This window comes from Mytilus trossulus, chromosome 11 (genome assembly GCF_036588685.1).
Source record: "Mytilus trossulus isolate FHL-02 chromosome 11, PNRI_Mtr1.1.1.hap1, whole genome shotgun sequence".
NCBI classification, from domain to species: Eukaryota; Metazoa; Mollusca; class Bivalvia; order Mytilida; family Mytilidae; genus Mytilus; species Mytilus trossulus.
In genome coordinates this window covers 22,395,529-22,412,931 of record NC_086383.1, presented here as the reverse complement: position 1 = coordinate 22,412,931, position 17,403 = coordinate 22,395,529, and the positions used below count along the sequence as shown (strand labels likewise).

At 32.0% G+C, this 17,403-nt stretch overlaps 1 protein-coding gene across 1 annotated transcript; it reads left to right on the top strand.

The window, feature by feature from the left end:
* The first annotated feature begins 755 nt into the window (after positions 1 to 755).
* On the top strand, positions 756 to 1,763 carry LOC134689854 (transcription intermediary factor 1-beta-like). The gene has a single exon (XM_063549822.1). It carries the CDS (start codon positions 756 to 758, stop codon positions 1,761 to 1,763), a length of 1,008 nt encoding a protein of 335 aa, XP_063405892.1.
* The last annotated feature ends 15,640 nt before the right edge of the window (positions 1,764 to 17,403 follow it).

Here is a 17,403-nt window from a genome sequence, read left to right as displayed (position 1 = left end):
AATTTTGCCCAAATCGATGTAGATCTCGTATCTGTATATTGATTATTACTGTGTAGTTTGCCAGAACCAAGCCTGAACTATTCACCACTGAACATGAAACAAATAACATTAAATCCACCAAATAAAAGCCTCATAGTGGTTTGCCTATAAAGGTAGATAGAGCTTTAAATCATAAACTATATTAGTTCTCTTAGTATTACCCCTATATTTTAACCTCCCCTCAATGTTTAAAAAAATATACAGATTCCGACTTCTTTCATAAAACTGTATTACAGAATCGCCTGTAAATTTATAAAAAGAATACTTTTTTAACATCCCCCTCCAAAATAAAAAATGCACATCAAAAACGCTGCGCTGTAATTTAATGTTTTTTAATATACTCCCTGTATACTGTGAATGAGAAGGTAAAACTATGTAAGTAGGTTTGAGAATTTCTCTCAGTTTGTCACTCCTCATGAAGGTATATTGCTTGTTCTTGAATTTGATTGATTGATAGTGGAGATGATCAATGGAAAGATTTATGTCTTTTCTATATTAACTACATGAAAAATTCTTGAAGGTCTCTGATCATTTTGATGTAATTATATGAAATATTAGTTAGATTAAACAATAAATCAAAATTAACCCCCTTGCCTCAATAGACAGAACAAATTGAATTCATCTTCAGATAACAACCTGATAAACAAACTTTAGCCTTGTTTAAACACGTAATATTTAATATCTGATTAACGTTAAAAGTGTTACTTGATATCATAATGGCGCAGTGTCCAGTAAGATCATGTGAAATATGTGAGAATTCTCCGGGGAGTAGATACTGTATAGACTGTGAACAGTTTTTCTGTAAGACATGTGAAATATCACATTTAAAAACTAAACCGTGCAGGAATCATATTTTTCAAGATGCCGACATTACAAATCCGGAAGTAAAAACGCCCGTTTGTAAACAACATGGAGAAAAGTTTACGTTTTACTGCAATACTTGTACATCACTAACCTGTAACATTTGTTTGCCGACTTCACACAATAAACATGATTTCTGTCTGATTGATGATGCTGCCTCAAAAGCCCGGTCACTTTTAGAGAAGGAATTGTTAGCAGCAGAAGATAGTATCGGGAGGGCTAAAGAAAAAAATTGTTCTTCACGATTGGCTCTCACTAACTTTGAACATGAAGCGGAAAAGGCTAAACAGGATGTTGGCGAAAGAGTGGATGTAATCCTTAATGTTCTTTATGAATTCAAAAATGCTTATTTGAAGTCAATTGAAGAACACAGAATGAAAGAATCACAGAAGTCGAAAAAAGAAATTTTGAAGATTGAAAAGGCAACTAAAAATTACCAAGAAGTTTTGAATAAAGTGAAAAGCTCAATAGCTGTCGACAATAATGTCATTCTATTGGATTCATTAAGTAGCATGACAAAAACTTTAAAGTCAGTGGATTTAGTTAGTATAGAGACAACGATACCCGTACGGATTCACTGTAACCTTGTTTCAACGAAACCCGAAGCAAAAAAACTGATTGGCAATTTATTTTTCTTAAAACCGAATATCAGTATTAAAGAAGTTGCAAGAGTAAATTCTAAGAAACCAAACACCACTATCAAAGTAGGTGACAGAGTTCGGGTAAAAGACATTTACTGGAGTGATGTCACACATACAAGTATAGGCAAAGTTATCGACATACAAAGTAACATTGTTTTTATTGATTTTCCGCAGTGTTCAGGTAGGGGATGTTCAATATCGAACGTGGAATTGGCATCGTAAGTTCGTGCTTTTTGTACAAGACGCTCGCATATGTTTATCATAGATACGTATACAAAGTCATTTTAATAACATGCACTTACTTCACATAAGTCCAGACGAATACCAATTTTGTTATCTTTATTCAAACAGTATCTCACTTCAAGTTATCTCCTTGTGTAATTTTCTGTGTTACACCTTGATTAGTAAAATCAATCATCAGGGGGTCTGTTGTTCAACTTGTGATTAAACTAATCATATGATTAAATTTAATCGAATGATTAAGAAATTTTAACGACGCGTTAGCACTAACGACAAGTTGAACAACAGACCCCAGAATGGAATATTTCAAACAAGTGTGATTTGTCGTTGGTTGAATATTTAATATATTTCAATTTTACTTATTACTCTTTTTTTTTAACAAATTGATAACATACTAACTGTATTTTGATTCCTGAAATTGTAAGTTTCTGACTGAGAACTATAGTTGTCAAGCTCAACTAGTAGCATTCAATTATAATCTATTGTTTTGAATCATTGTGTGTTATAAGTTCTATAGATACATAGCTATTAACAGGATCAATGTATATTTGCATACACATTATATAAACCATGATCGAAGACAGTCATTCTGAAATGATGGAATCTGGTGAGTTTTGCGTACTTTTGATAACACTAGATCAAGTAAATGGGTCTTGTCAATACTAGAAATATGTAAATGTCTTCATTTAAAATTCATAAATGTTATTATCCTTCAGATATATTGTTATTAAAACCATTTACAAAATGTATATATATGCTTTAAAAAAATCGCATGAGCATGTATAAAAATATTCATTTCTAAGTTTTTGGCATTACTTATGCAACGACCGGGTATTGTTGCCACTGTTATGCCTTCATTATGTTTACTTTATGTGTTTTGAATGATTATAAATTTGAAATAAAAGTTTATTACGCATTAAATCTACAAAAGAGGGGCGTAAAATAGCAAAGGGACAGTCAAACTCATAAATCTAAAACAAACTGACAACCACACCAAAACTAGGGGTGATCTCAGTTGCTCCGGAAGGGTAAGCAGATTCTGAACCACATGTGGCACCCGTCGTGTTGCTTATGTGATAACAAATCCGGTAAATAGTTTAATTCGTTAGGTCCTATTCATGAAAGGGAAGGGGATTGTAGTTACAACATAAGGAACATATCCGATATCATTTGTGAAACGGTTATCCCATAACTCGTGATAGCGTCCGTAAAATTTACGAAGGGATGATTTGATCTTCACCATTTTTAAAAAACTCTTGGTTTAATAGCTTCCTTGTGAGCAACAACCCTCTATCAAGAAATCATGATAGGAAATGCAAGCACGGGAATATCGTATCAATTAGGAGATATATACCCCGTATGCAGGTGCTGCTGGAATGTTGTTACTTTGAAATGGAAAGTTCACAATTGAAAAGCTGAAATCATCTCTTTTGTCTCTTTTGTCGTAAAGTTTTGTTTTCAACCTACCCTCATTGTCAATTTCTAGATGTAAGTCAAGATATGAGGCCGACTTAACTGTATCTGTAGTATCCTTTATCTCTAGTTCGATGGGATAGATGCGTTCCACATAGTCACAAACTGTTGAATTATTTAGTTAAAGAACATCATCTATATAGCGGAAAGTAGAGTTAAAGGATATTGCTAACTTCATATCTTTCTTCATAAGAAGTCAGTCTCATAATAATAAAGAAACAAGTCGGTAATTAGAGGGGCACAGTTTGTTCCTATTGGAATGCCAACAGTCTGTTGAAAAACACGTCCTCCGAACTTAACAAATATGTTATCAATCAAGAAATCGAGCATCAGTTTCAGATATTTTTTTGTTTGAATCAGAGTGACCCTTTACAAAGTTGAATTTATCCATCCATAAGATAAGATATTTGTATCAACGTTGGCCATTCTTTTATTATGAAGCAAAGCAATACGAACTCTTTCAATTTGTCTTTTAGTTTGGAATGTGGAAACCTTGTGTTAAGAGTAAAAAATTCAAATGATTTAATACTGTTACAAGATGAAAGAGAGTTAGATTGTATGAACTCTAAAAGATCTTTGGAACTTTTAAGTATCCACATCTGATTCACGCCACCGCTAGTGTTATCTTTAATTTATTGCAGTCTGCATAAAAATTGGTAAGGGATTCAGACCGATTGATTTATATTATTTTATGCCCAACCTACAAAAGTAAAGGGCATTATGTTTTCTGGTCTGTGGGTCCGTCCGTTCGTTCGTCCGTTCGTTCGTCCTGCTTCAGGTTAAAGTTTTTGGTCAAGGTAGTTTTTGATGAAGTTGAAATCCAATGAACTCTAAACTCAGTACACATATTCCTTATGATAGATCTTGCTAATTTTAATTACAAATTAGAGTTTTTACCCCAATTTTACGGTCCACTGATCATGAACATAGAAAATGATAGTGCGAGTGTGGCATCCGTGTACTGGGGACACATTCTTGTTCAATCTAATATGGGTGATGTCATTCAATATCCCTTATCAGAATGATTTTCGATTCCAATCATAAAAGATTCATAAATTCTAGTGTGAAAATTTATCATCCAAAAACACCTATAAAACCTTATAAAAAAACAGTTATGATTCAAATGAAAAGACAATAAATGTTATCCCTCCATCGAATCAGATAATAAACGTATTAAGGTGTGGTAATAATTCTTCGTCTTCACTTGAAATGGAAATTGGAAACACTTAATGTTTTTTCTTCAAGACTTTATATTGCGTTTTGACTATGAACTCTGTGTACTGATCGGTATTTCAATCTGAGGGAAATATTATGGAATATAGTAGACTTATTTATTGGAAGGGAGGGGTTGAATATAACAAAGGGATATACCAAAAAAATATATTAAAATCAATACTGAAGAACATACGAACCCCATTTTCATGTCCCAGCATGGTCAGATGATCATGTTACCCATGTTGCGCATGTCGTGTGCTAATGTAAGCACACATTTGGTGTGATGTACTTAATCGTTTGTTCTATTAACATGATTGAGGGGCATGTTCTATAACTGTCCCTCTGAGGTTATTTTAAATTTAAGAGCTCAAAGACAGCTTCCAACCCGGCACATTTTTACCAGGATTCCTTAAGTGATTGTCGTTGTTTGTTTTCTACGATATTTGCACTTGGTTTACTTTTTGAAATTACTTACATATCGGGGTCTTTTATAAGTAACTATATGGAAAATATTTTGTTCATTGTTGAAGTTCTGACGGTGACCTGTAGTTTTTCATGTTCTTATCCTTAGTCTTTGGTGGATAGTTGTTGCAATGTCAATCGTACTTCATCATCGAATTCCAATAAATAATGACGGACTGACAGCTGTGTCATATCACACAATATATGTCAGTTTGATTTGAAACAAAACGAATCAGAAGTTTTCAACGCAACATTATGATTGAGGATCCGAATTTTATGTATTTTTCATTGGTAAAAATATAGCAAAGGTATGATTCCTATTCAGATATCAATACAACTTTGGTCTTACGTGATAAATAATTGGTTCTTTTATGACATATGATCTGGATTTAAGATAGACGAAATGAAAACTTCTTTGTTTGGACAAATTTTCAATTTACAGTCAAGGTTGGTTATAAACTAACTTTTTATCGAAGACTTGAAGTTGATTTTAATCTTAGTCATAGAAATTTTTGTTCACAATCGAATGGCTAATGATTAAATTATTTTCATAAAAGTCTTTTTAAGACTTGCTACATAAACAACATAGATATAAGAATATGAATGTCAATGAGATAACTCTCCATTCAAAAAAGGCAGCAGTAGTATACCCCTGTTCGAAATTCATCAATTGATAGCGAAAACACAAATCCGGGTTACAAACTAAAACCGAGGGAAACGCATCAAATATAAGAAAACTACGACACAACAGAAACACAACATTAAATGTAACACACACACAGAAACGAACTATAATATAACAATGACCATTTTTCTGACATAGTACAAGTCACGCCGAACAGAAAGATAGTAAGTGTCCCAACAAAAGAAAACGAGAAACCAGAAACACTTCAGAACCACACCAACAAACGACAACCACTGAACATCAGGTTCCTGACTTAGGATAGGTGCAAACAAACGCAGCGGGATTATACGTTTTACCAACCATAACCGTTTCTCGAAACAGAAGTGTTACATCATAACATAAAAAAAAACATATTATCAAATATCAATTGAAATAACTTAAGGTGGTCTTCCGCCATCTTGGATTGTATAAAACAGAGAACCTAAGATCCCGATTTTCTATCAAGTTAGCACAATTTAATGCGGGGATGCAGATATTTAATGTGAATTTTCATTTAAAGAACCAATTTATAAGAATATAACTTATAAATATTAATATTTTTACAAGTGTAGATTATTTTTGGTTGTTTTTAAATGTTTTAAATTGACATTTTTGAGGAGAGGTAACACTAAAACAGTACATTTTCTGAAGGAATCTACATGGATTTTTTTTATTTTGTATTTTAGCCGGAAAAAACGTACAGCGACCATATCTTTTCTTTTGATATTCTCAAAGCATAGTCTGAAAGCTATCTTTTCCTAATTTATTTTACAAATCCATCATTTTGTTTAGTTTCTAATCACAAAATGATGCTGTTTCCTGTATAATCCATACAAAATGTGTCATTTTGTCAAAACCTGTAGTATGAGAAAATGCGCGGAAACCTATCATTTTTATTATATTTTTGAACATATATATCAATAGATACTACGTTTTGGCAAAGTGTGACAAAATTCTATCATTTATATTTTAGACTCCAATACCACCTTAACTCAATCAAAAAGCATATAAACACAAACAAGTAAACTCACACCACATCTTCCTATATCTATTTACACTGAACACATACATTTGATCTAAATAAGGGCTGAGATGTTAAACAAAATCAGAAAGACGACCATAATCTAGGACACATTGTCACCAAATGAAATGGTGGAAATATGGATTATAACAACTATGTTTTTATAGTCTTAATTACGTGTAATAGTGGTTTAGTTTTTTTCTATCTTCGTTTATGTCAAACTGTCAAACTTTACTGTTTAGTCCATATTGGTATTTTACGTGGCTTTGTATTTACAGATCCCGTCATTGTGTTATTATGCTATGTTTGTTTTTTGTATTCTTGTTTTTTCAGTTTTGTGCAAGTACTTTTATCTATAAAGTGTATATTTGCCACTTTATTTTTCTTTGTTCACAATTTATTGTTTTTATAGTGATCAAGATTATATCACAATGTTCACTGATGAGTTTTATGTAGACGAAACGCGCGTCTGGCGTATTATATCATAGTCCTGGTAACTATTAACTGTTGTATACACATCGTTGACATTTTTATCTATATTATCTGTTTGTTTTCCTCACACATTGTTGTCCAGATAGTGAAATTATATGCGACTGTGTACATGTCTGGGGATAAGCTAGCTAAAATCCCCGTTTTATCCATTATTTGCTGCAAAAAAAATGATGAACCAAATCAGAAATATGGCTGTTTTTTTTCTTCAATGTTGTCTTCTTATAGTTTATGTGTTTTTGTCGGTTTTAGTTTTTAGCACGGATTTGTTTTCACTTTATCGTCTTTTAAACAGCGGTGTACCACTGCTACAGTTGCCTTTATTTGATTTTAAAATTTAAAAAATTACTTTCCGCTTTGAATTTTCCTCGTATATTGTTATTTTTGTTGTTTTCCTGTTTGTTAAAATGTGATTAGAAAGTGAGATTCAGAATTGTTTTTTGCCGAAAATATGCGAACCGGAATGGTTAAAAAAAATTGTTCATGCACCGATGGTATTCATTTCATATATTAAAAAAAACTGTTAAATATGATTTTTCGTTATAATTATTGCAGAGAAAAGAAAGTACTTTTCAAGCAATTCACAGTTTAATGCGGTTCAACTAAAAATAATTATTCATATAGTCAGCAGTAAAAAAACCAACCTGAGACCAAAAGAACACCGCGTCCCTCCATCATGCTAAATATGACTGTGTGCATGTATAAGTTATACAATTATATTATAACGGTTATACACAAATAAAGATACTAAAAATAACAATCATCACCTTTTAAAATATTATCATGTTTATTATGCTGTTCGAGTAACAGCTTGCTATTTCTAGGACATCTAAATGTTAAACCCCTTTCAGTCAGACTATACTCGTTATACCATACATTTCAACATCAGTTTCTAATATTCTTCTGAATAAGATATTCACTTTTTACTTTTAATGTTTCTGTTTCAACAGATCGATTAACAAACGACCGTGACATTAGGTTGATTCATATCAGTGTATTATTACATCTTATATTATCCTTAAACGATCCGCTTTGAATTTTCCTCGGCGTTCGATTTTTTCTAATTACTTTACCAAAAAAGCATATTCTAATTGAAGATACAAAATGACCTGACCAATTTTGTAGAATACTAATGCAAACTTTCTATAGATGTTTTTTGTCTATTGTTCAACTCTTTTTTGTGGTGGTCTTGAATAATATACAATCGGTTGAACTAGTTGGAAATCTTTTATTTCGCACAGCAACGCAAGCTGAAAGAGCATACGTGAGAACAAAAAAAAACCCAACGAATTACCGGTATGTTCGCACTAATATGCTGATTGTAATAAATAAACCGTTTTTTTTTCTTCTAGAATAACATGACAGTGTGGTGACGAACAGTAAACATTTTATGCATATTCAAGACGATATTCTACTGGAATTTAACATCTTAGCATTAATTCTTTTTCTTGCGACGATAGACTGACAAAATATACTAAAGAGACATCCTATGTCGAAAGTGAAAAAATTGAAAAAATTGAATATAAACGTGAATTGAATTCGTCCGAAAATACACATGATGTTTACCCCTTGAACTATCTCGATAAACATACCAGCTTGAATTGATTCACACATAAATCCCTGACAAACACACTTTACCCTGGTTACCAACCGTGAAATTGATTGATGAATACCTTTATCAAAACGTGTCATTTTATATAATAATGGCTCAGTCTCCTGTTAGATCATGTGAAATCTGTGAAATTTCCTCTGGAAGCAGGTATTGTACAGACTGTGAACAATTTTTCTGTAAGTTGTGTGAAATATCACATTTAAAAACTAAATCATGCAGGAATCATGTCTTTCAAGATGCCAACATTACAAATAAGGAAGTAAAAACGCTCATTTGTAAACAACACGGAGAAAAATTTACATATAACTGCAACACATGTACGTTATTGACCTGTAACATTTATTTGCCGACTTCACACCATCAACATGATCAAGGGGTACAATCAATATCACGTGATGGATATACACACACCGGAAGTAACAGTCGAGCAGACCGCTTGAAAGGTAAGTAGTCGTATTTACTTGTTAATATCAATAAAATTTAATAAATAAGGTAGTGCACCGAATGTCGGATACTATCTTGTTTTGAAATACACAATTATCCTTGCGTTAAAGCGTGCAGTTAATGCTAACACTTCGACACAGTTCCAAAATTTCACCAGATAACTGTGTCGAAGTGTTTGCAATAACTGCACGCTTTCTAGCAAAACCAATTGTGTATTTTTAAACTACATACTATCCGACATTCGGTGTGCCAACTTATTAATCAAAATTAAATTGATATAAACAAGAAAATGCAACTACTAACCTTTCAAGCGGCGAGTTCGACTGTAACTTCCGGTGTGTGTATATCCGTCACGTGATTTTGATTGTACCCCTTGATGATTTCTGTTTAATAGATGATGCTGTGGTCACTTTTAAATAAAGATGTCTTGGCAGCAGAGGACGCCATCGGTAGTGCTAAACAAATAATTAGTACTTCACGATTAACTTTAAAAACGATTGAAGATGATGCAAACAAAGCAATAGGAGATATTGTTGAAAAAGTTACTTCAATCTAAATGCCATTCATAACAAAAAAGATGAATATTTGAAGTTATTGAAGAATACAAAATGAAGGAATCGCATAAGTTGGAAGAGGAAATTTTAAAAATTGAAAAGGTAACTGAAAATAGCCAAGAAGGTCTGAAGAAAATGAAAAACTCAATAGCTGAAGAAAATAATGACATGCTATTAGATTCGTTAAGTGACATGACAGAGTTTTTTTCTCATTAGTACGGAGACACGATCACATGAAGGATTCAATTTCGCCCTGTTTTGCCGAAATTCAAAGCAGAAAGATTTACTGGAGATATCAATTTTGTTACACCAAATACGATTACTTCAAAAGCGGACAATGTCACTTTTGTAAAATCAAAAACTGTTATTACAGTTGGTGATAGGGTTCGAATGAAGCCAAATATTGACCTTTCCAGTTACTGGATTAGAGTCAGACATGAAAGTGTAGGGGAGGTAATCGGTTTAAACACGGAAGCTTCGTATGTATAAATTTCCCAACGTGTTCACGTTCGGGTTGTTTACTTTCGCAAGTTCAATTGGCAAATGAGGTCCGTATTCCGCCAGGCTTTTTTATGCCATAACAACAGAGTAATGACAAATACATGCACTAACGTCACACAAATTCATGTTGATACAAATAACAACAATGTTATCTTTAATCAATTAGAAAAATATCCCACATTATGTTAGCACTTCGTGTATATTTCTATTATGACTCATTCGTAGATATAATTCTAAGAATGGAATTTGACAAAATAAAGGTAACAGAAATATACCGCTTATTCGAAGCTCATAAATCAATTGAGAGAAAAGAAATCTGGGTAACAAACTAAATCCGAGAAACCGCAACAAATGTAAGAGGAAAACAACAGATGAAAAGAATAAAACTGAAGTGCAACAAAAAAAAAAAAAAAACACAATGCAATGCAATATTTTGGCATTCTTTTGATATCATTTTTCACTGCAGACAGTTAACATTTCCTATAAAGGTCAATCGAAAGGGAGAAACAATCTCAGTTAAAACAATTACTGAAATAACCTTATTCTTAATAGAAAAGTTCATAATATATTTGCTATAAAAAGCATATAAAAAAAGTAAAATCACAAAAATAATTAACTCCTAGGAAAATTTAAAACGGAAAGTCCCTAATGAAATGGCAAATTCAAAAGCTCAAACACATCAAACGAACTGATAACAACTGTATGTGATCTCTTCAGCGAAAGTGAATAGAAACTGCCCAGTATCAGCTCATGTTGAACACTTTTGCTTTCTGCAAATAATTTGAATAATTTGTCTATTTAGACTACTACAAAAAGTTGTGATTTTCATCTGCTGAATAAATAAAAATTATGGTTTGGAAGTGCTTGTTAATATTCATTAAATTGGGATACAGTTTTTTTTAATGTTTTTTTTCTAGAAAAAGCAAACATTAATTCTTAGTGCACTTTCATTTGACATATTTTTAAAGTGGGAAATTATAAAACTTTTTTAAAAACTTTTTGAAATAAGATTTTCTTTACAGCAATGGAAATTTTACAAAAAATAAATCAATTCAAAAATTGTGTTACTAAAAAGTCATTTATATTAATAACCAGATTTATTTTATTTTTCCAATGGATCAGAGACAAATTTACCGTTTGTTCACGTTTCTCTTATTTTTACTGTCGATTGTACTTTTAAACACGATGCTTTTATTTACGTTATGCTTGATATCTCTCAGAAACCAAGAGATTGGTATAGAACATGCATTTTAATTTTGTTGTTATTATTATAAAACTGGTCATTTTGCTTACATGAATATTCCTGCATGACTAGCAGAATAAAAGAAAAGCTTTTTTACTATCCTTTGATTACCGCTTCGGTATCTTGTTTGCCAAGTTATCCTGTGTAGTTTTCAGTACATTAACATGACTAAATACCACGACATAAAAAAAGAAACACATTCAAGATACTAAACTTATGATTTTGTCTACCACACAAGCATTTCGTCTACAAAAAAAAGAGGGACGAAAGATACCAGAGGGACAGTCAAACTCATAAACCGAAAATAAACTGACAACGCCATGGCTAAAAATAAAAAGGACAAACAGACAAAAAATAGTACACATGACACAACATTATGAACACATAAAATTAAAGAATAAACAACACGAACACCACTAAAAACTAGGGGTGATACCAAATGCTTCAAAAGGGTAAGCAGATCCTGCTCCATATGTGGCACCCGTCGTGTTGCTTATGAGATGAAAAATCATCAGGTAAAATTCGCTAGGTCACATTTATAAAAGTGAATAACTGAGTTTGTTTCTCCCTTTCGATTGACTTTAATAGGAAATGTTAACTGTCTGCAGTGAAAAGTCACACTGATTTTCCTCTCTTGTTGGCTATGTAAATACAATTTGTAGTCTTCAATTTAAATTGTATCGTCTTTTAATGGATTTGTTCGTTGTTTAGTCTGAAAATAAAACGTTTTTATCATCATTGTAAGGAAAATACCATATTATTCAAAAATATGTTTAAAAAATAAAATCTATGCTATTTTGAATGTTACAAATGTACCAGTTAAACTGAATGTAAAATATAAATTATATTAAATAAATAACACAAACATACCAACTTTTCATTTATACATACAACCTAGATAACGGACTTTACCTTTGTTTATCGATAAACAACCTTGACATTTAATATTTTGTTATATTTAGACTTGTCACTCAAGATCAATATGGCGCAGTGTCCTGTTAGGTTATGTGAAATTTGTGAGAATTCTCCTGGAAGAAGATACTGTGTAGATTGTGAACAGTTTTTCTGTAAGACATGTGAAATATCGCATTTAAAATCGAAATCTTGCAGGAATCATGGTTTTCAAGATGCCGACATTACCAATCCGGAAGTAAAAACACCCATTTGTAAACAGCACGACGAAATGTTTACCTATTTCTGTAATACATGTGCATCATTGATTTGTAACACTTGTTTGCCTACAGCACACAAGGCTCACGATTTCTGCTTGATAAATGAAGCTGCTACAAATACGCGATCACGGTTAGACAAAGAGGTGAAAGCAGCAGGAGGGCTAAACAGAATATAAGCACTTCTCGATTAACTTTCAAAAACTTTCAAGATGAAGCAAAGAAAACAAAATCAGATATTGAGGATAGGGTGGTCGTCCTCGTAAATGCTGTCAATAACACAAAAGATGCGTATTTAAAGTCAATCGACAAACACGAAATAAAAGAAGCACAAAAGATGAAACAAGAAATTCTAGAGATCGAAAAGTCAAGTGACTTTAGCCAAGAAGTTCTTGATAAAATGAAAAGATCAATAGCCGAGGAAAATGATATTATTCTACTGGATTCGTCAATTGACATGACAAAAACTATAAAGTCAGTTTCTTCTTTGAGTATGAAGACATCAATACCAGAAAGAATTCAGTTTGATCTTGTTTCAACAAAACCCGAACCAGAAAAACTGATTGGAAATCTTAATTTTGTAATAAATAATACCATTGATAGAGACCATTCTGTAAAACCAAGAACCCCCATTAAAATAGGCGATAGAGTTCGAGTGAAACCCAGTGTAAAAAAGCCGCAATATGAATGGGGTCCTATCTCGCAGTATAGGTAAGGTTGCATCCATTTCAAGAAATGATTTATTGATAAATTTTCCAGAAAGTAGAAATTGGAAAGGAATACTATCGGAGATGGAATTGGTTTAATAAGTTCGTTTACCTTTCGAATGAAAGTAGAAATATCACATTGATAAAATGCAATTGCGTAGAAGTCAAACCAAACATTTCATTTCCAAAAGGGACTATTTGTTGTAAAGCAGAACTGATAAAACATTACCATTTGAATTTATGTCGAATTTATTCGATAACTGCATGTAAATCATTTCAAGTATTACAATTGTCAGAGCTTTTCTGTTTTGTCATTGGTGTTTTTATTTAATTATGAAATTTAAGCAAAAAATTGTATCAGCAAAACAAATATGTGTATTGTTATCTTTGAATAATTGTCAAATAAATTAAATGTCCTTTTATGTTGGTGCTCTATTCTGGCACTCTTCAATATCGAAGACTAGAATTTATTTTTTACTAAGTAAAACATATGACAGTCTTCGTCATTGGTTCTGTTAGTTAATAGAGTCGAGCTTTTGGATTTGTCTGGTAAATGGACGTCCGCTTTTAAATTTCAAATTTTTCTTTGACTTTGGTACTTTTGTTATTACTGTTAAGTATATGTTTAACTATAAAATGGTTTTACAATGATATGTATTAAAAGTCTTCAATCCTTTATTGTCCTATGCAAAACTGAAACAAAATATTGCCATATTCTATAAAATGCATTCTTAATGAGGTAAATATTATTTCATCACAACTATTCTTTATTGCACTATATGCTGTTTACAAATTACCTAGATGGCAGCATTGGGCTAAGTTTTCCTGTGCATTTATAATGATAGATCAAGGGAGAATATTTGCTTAGGGCAATAGTATTGAATCATCAAATATAAGAATTGTTTTTTTTCTGTAGAATAGCAATCTTAATGCAATGAAATGTATAAATCTCTATTACCTCATATTGAAGATAGAAAGAAAGTCTCGACTTCCTCAGTTATACTTGGACTGATGAGGTAGTCTGAATGATTTCCCAAAACACAGATTATAGGCTCGACAATAATACACATTTGAAAGGCTTAAAAAAAGAACAGAACTATCGTGGTCAATGTTTTATTGAATCGAAGGAATCGCAAGGGTTAAGTATAGGAAATGGGGTAACATGACAATATTATCACATGATTGAGACTCAGATCTTTTTTTCTATCAGTTCGGGTAATGAACTTATTTGGTTCTAGTGTAAGTGCACAAGAAATCGGTGTACTATGTTTAAAAGTCAATTGTTTGGATTCGAGGTCCATTGAGGAGCCTGTAAATGAAACGCGTCGGTCGACAACAACTTATATTTTTTTTTATCTTTGACCTTCTTTTGAATTAAAAGAATACAAACCAATCTTATACAGACTATATTGACATGAAATGACACCGTGTATGGTCAAACTGCCTACTTCAACTTTTTTGGCAATTATGACATTAAAACTTTTCAGCTTTCATAAAACGAAATATATTTTAAAAAGATATGACAACGAAAATCGTTCAAACATATTGATATTCTGTTATCGGGTGTTTAACTGTGCATTAATCTTATAGGTAGATTATCTTTTAATTATTAAAATATGCCCCGAAAAACTAATCTCACTTTGGGTCTTTGCTTTAAAACTGCAACAATGAGATGCAGGTATCTCAAAATAACCACTGAAAAAACTTCAGTTTCATCTTCACTATACAATAAAGAGAGGCGAAAGATACCAGATGGACATTAAAACTCATAGATCGAAAATAAACTGACAACGCCATAGCTAAAAGAAGAAAAAGACAGACAAACAATAATACATAAGACACAACATAGAAAACTGAAGACTAAGCAACAAGAACCCCAGCAAAAACTGGGGCTGATCTCCGGTGTTCCTGCTCCATATGTTGCTTATGTCATTTCAAACGCTAGCAATATCCTTTAATTTTACTTTTCGCTATGTAGGTGATGTTCCTTACTAAATATTTAAAAAATTGGTGATTGTGCTAAACGCATATATCCCATCGAACTAGAGTTAAGATACAACAGATATAGTTAAGTCTACTTTATATCTTGACGTACATCTAGAAAATGGCAATGAGAATCGGTTGAAAACAAAACTTAACGACAAACGAGATGATTTCAGATCCCGATTGTTAACTTTCCATTTCTATGTAGCAATATTCCAGCAGAGCCTCCATACGGAGTATATATCTCCCAATTGATACGATATTCCCGGGCTTGTATTTCCAATCTGATTTCCCTGATAGAGGGTTGCTCACAAGGAAGCTATTAAACTAAGATTTCCAAATAGTGAAGTTGAAATCATCAATTGGTAAATTTTACGGACGCCATCAAGATTGGTTAACCGTTACGGAATAACCGTGTCAAAGTTGACATCGGATATGTTTCTTATCTTGTAACTACAATCCCCTTCGCTTTTCACGAATGTGACCTACAGCATTAGGCTATTTACCGTGTTTGTAATAACAAGAGCAACACGATATGTGTCTCAAGTGGAGTAGGATCTGCTTACCCTTCCGGAACACCTGATATCACCCCACGTTTTTGGTGTACTGTCATGTTACTGTTTGTCTTCTCTATGTTTAGCAATGGCATTGTCAGTTTATTTTCTGTATATGATGTTTGACGGTAAGTATATCATGTATAATCGAGACGATTTATTTTATTTGGATTAAATTCTTTAAGCTTTCATTCCAAACATTCATGATTGTCTCCCTTTGAATCGATAAACAAACAAATTATTTTGCATCCACTTATAATAACTTGACAAACAATGATTGCCCTTGTTAACATTAAAGCAACAAACAAATAAAGCAAATATTTACTTTAACTTGACAAGAACAAGTAAAATTATCAGTTACACCATACATCACATATTAGTTTTAAGAGTTTTAACGTCAATGCTAGTTTACTCAATCAAGACTTTATATATGAGAAACCAAATTTACCTTTTGAAACTGTTTATTATTATGAAAAAGATAATTTTAATATATAAAATCAAAGACAAATTCATATTTTATCATTTATTTTGATATTTTACCTTACTTTTGATCTTTTCACAAAATGTGTTCTACTTTTACTCATATTCTAATCAATAGTTACTTAATTATGTATGAGATCTTTTAATATGAAACCGAGTTAATATACCTATATAGACATAAAAGATATGATTTATTTGTTTCCTTTTATATGTATACACAGCTACTTTTGCATAGGTACTATTTCTGTACGTAAAATTTGTAGTTACTGTACTGGAAATTTACTTTTATTATTTGGTACTATTCCTTTACTTTAGAATTATTGTAATATTGAGGTACTTGTATTTTCCAGTGCTTGATTTGGTACAAAAATGATACAAACAATGATAACAGTATTCCATGTTTAAACATTATAACTTTATGAGATTTGAAGAAGACAAACTTTCAAAATGCTGAAAATGTAACCATGCAACTAAAAATCTGTAGTACTTCAATTTCAAGTACAAATCAAGAACTGTAAAATACAAGTACTTAAATATGACAATAATTTTAAAGTAACAAAATAGTACTGAATATCAAAAGTAGATTTCGAGTACTATAGATTTTTGGTTCAGATATAGTACCTATGCAAAAGTAGCTGTGTATGTTGTAAATAATTGATTTAAATTACTAAGAATATCTACTATCTATGGAGGCGCTACTACTCACAGGAGGATTGTACACTGAAGAAGAAGTTAATAGCTGTAATGTCCTTTAACAACCTAATAGACAAAGTTCGACCTGGTTAAACGGCTGGTTAACTTTAAAGGTAACATAAAGTATTATAATGGCACAGTGTCCTGTTAGATCATGTGAAATCTGTGAGAATTCTCCGGGGAGTAGATACTGTATAGACTGTGAACAGTTTTTCTGTAAGGCATGTGAAATAGCACATTTAGAAACTAATCCATGCAGGAATCATGTCTTTAAAGATGCTAACGTTGCCAATCCGGAAGTAAAAACGCCCGTTTGTAAACAACACGGAGAAAAATTAACGTATTACTGCAACACGTG

What these genes read in the sequence shown, in the direction of transcription:
- LOC134689854 (XM_063549822.1), top strand. Translation starts at nt 756, where the DNA reads ATGGCGCAGTGTCCAGTAAGATCATGTGAAATATGTGAGAATTCTCCG.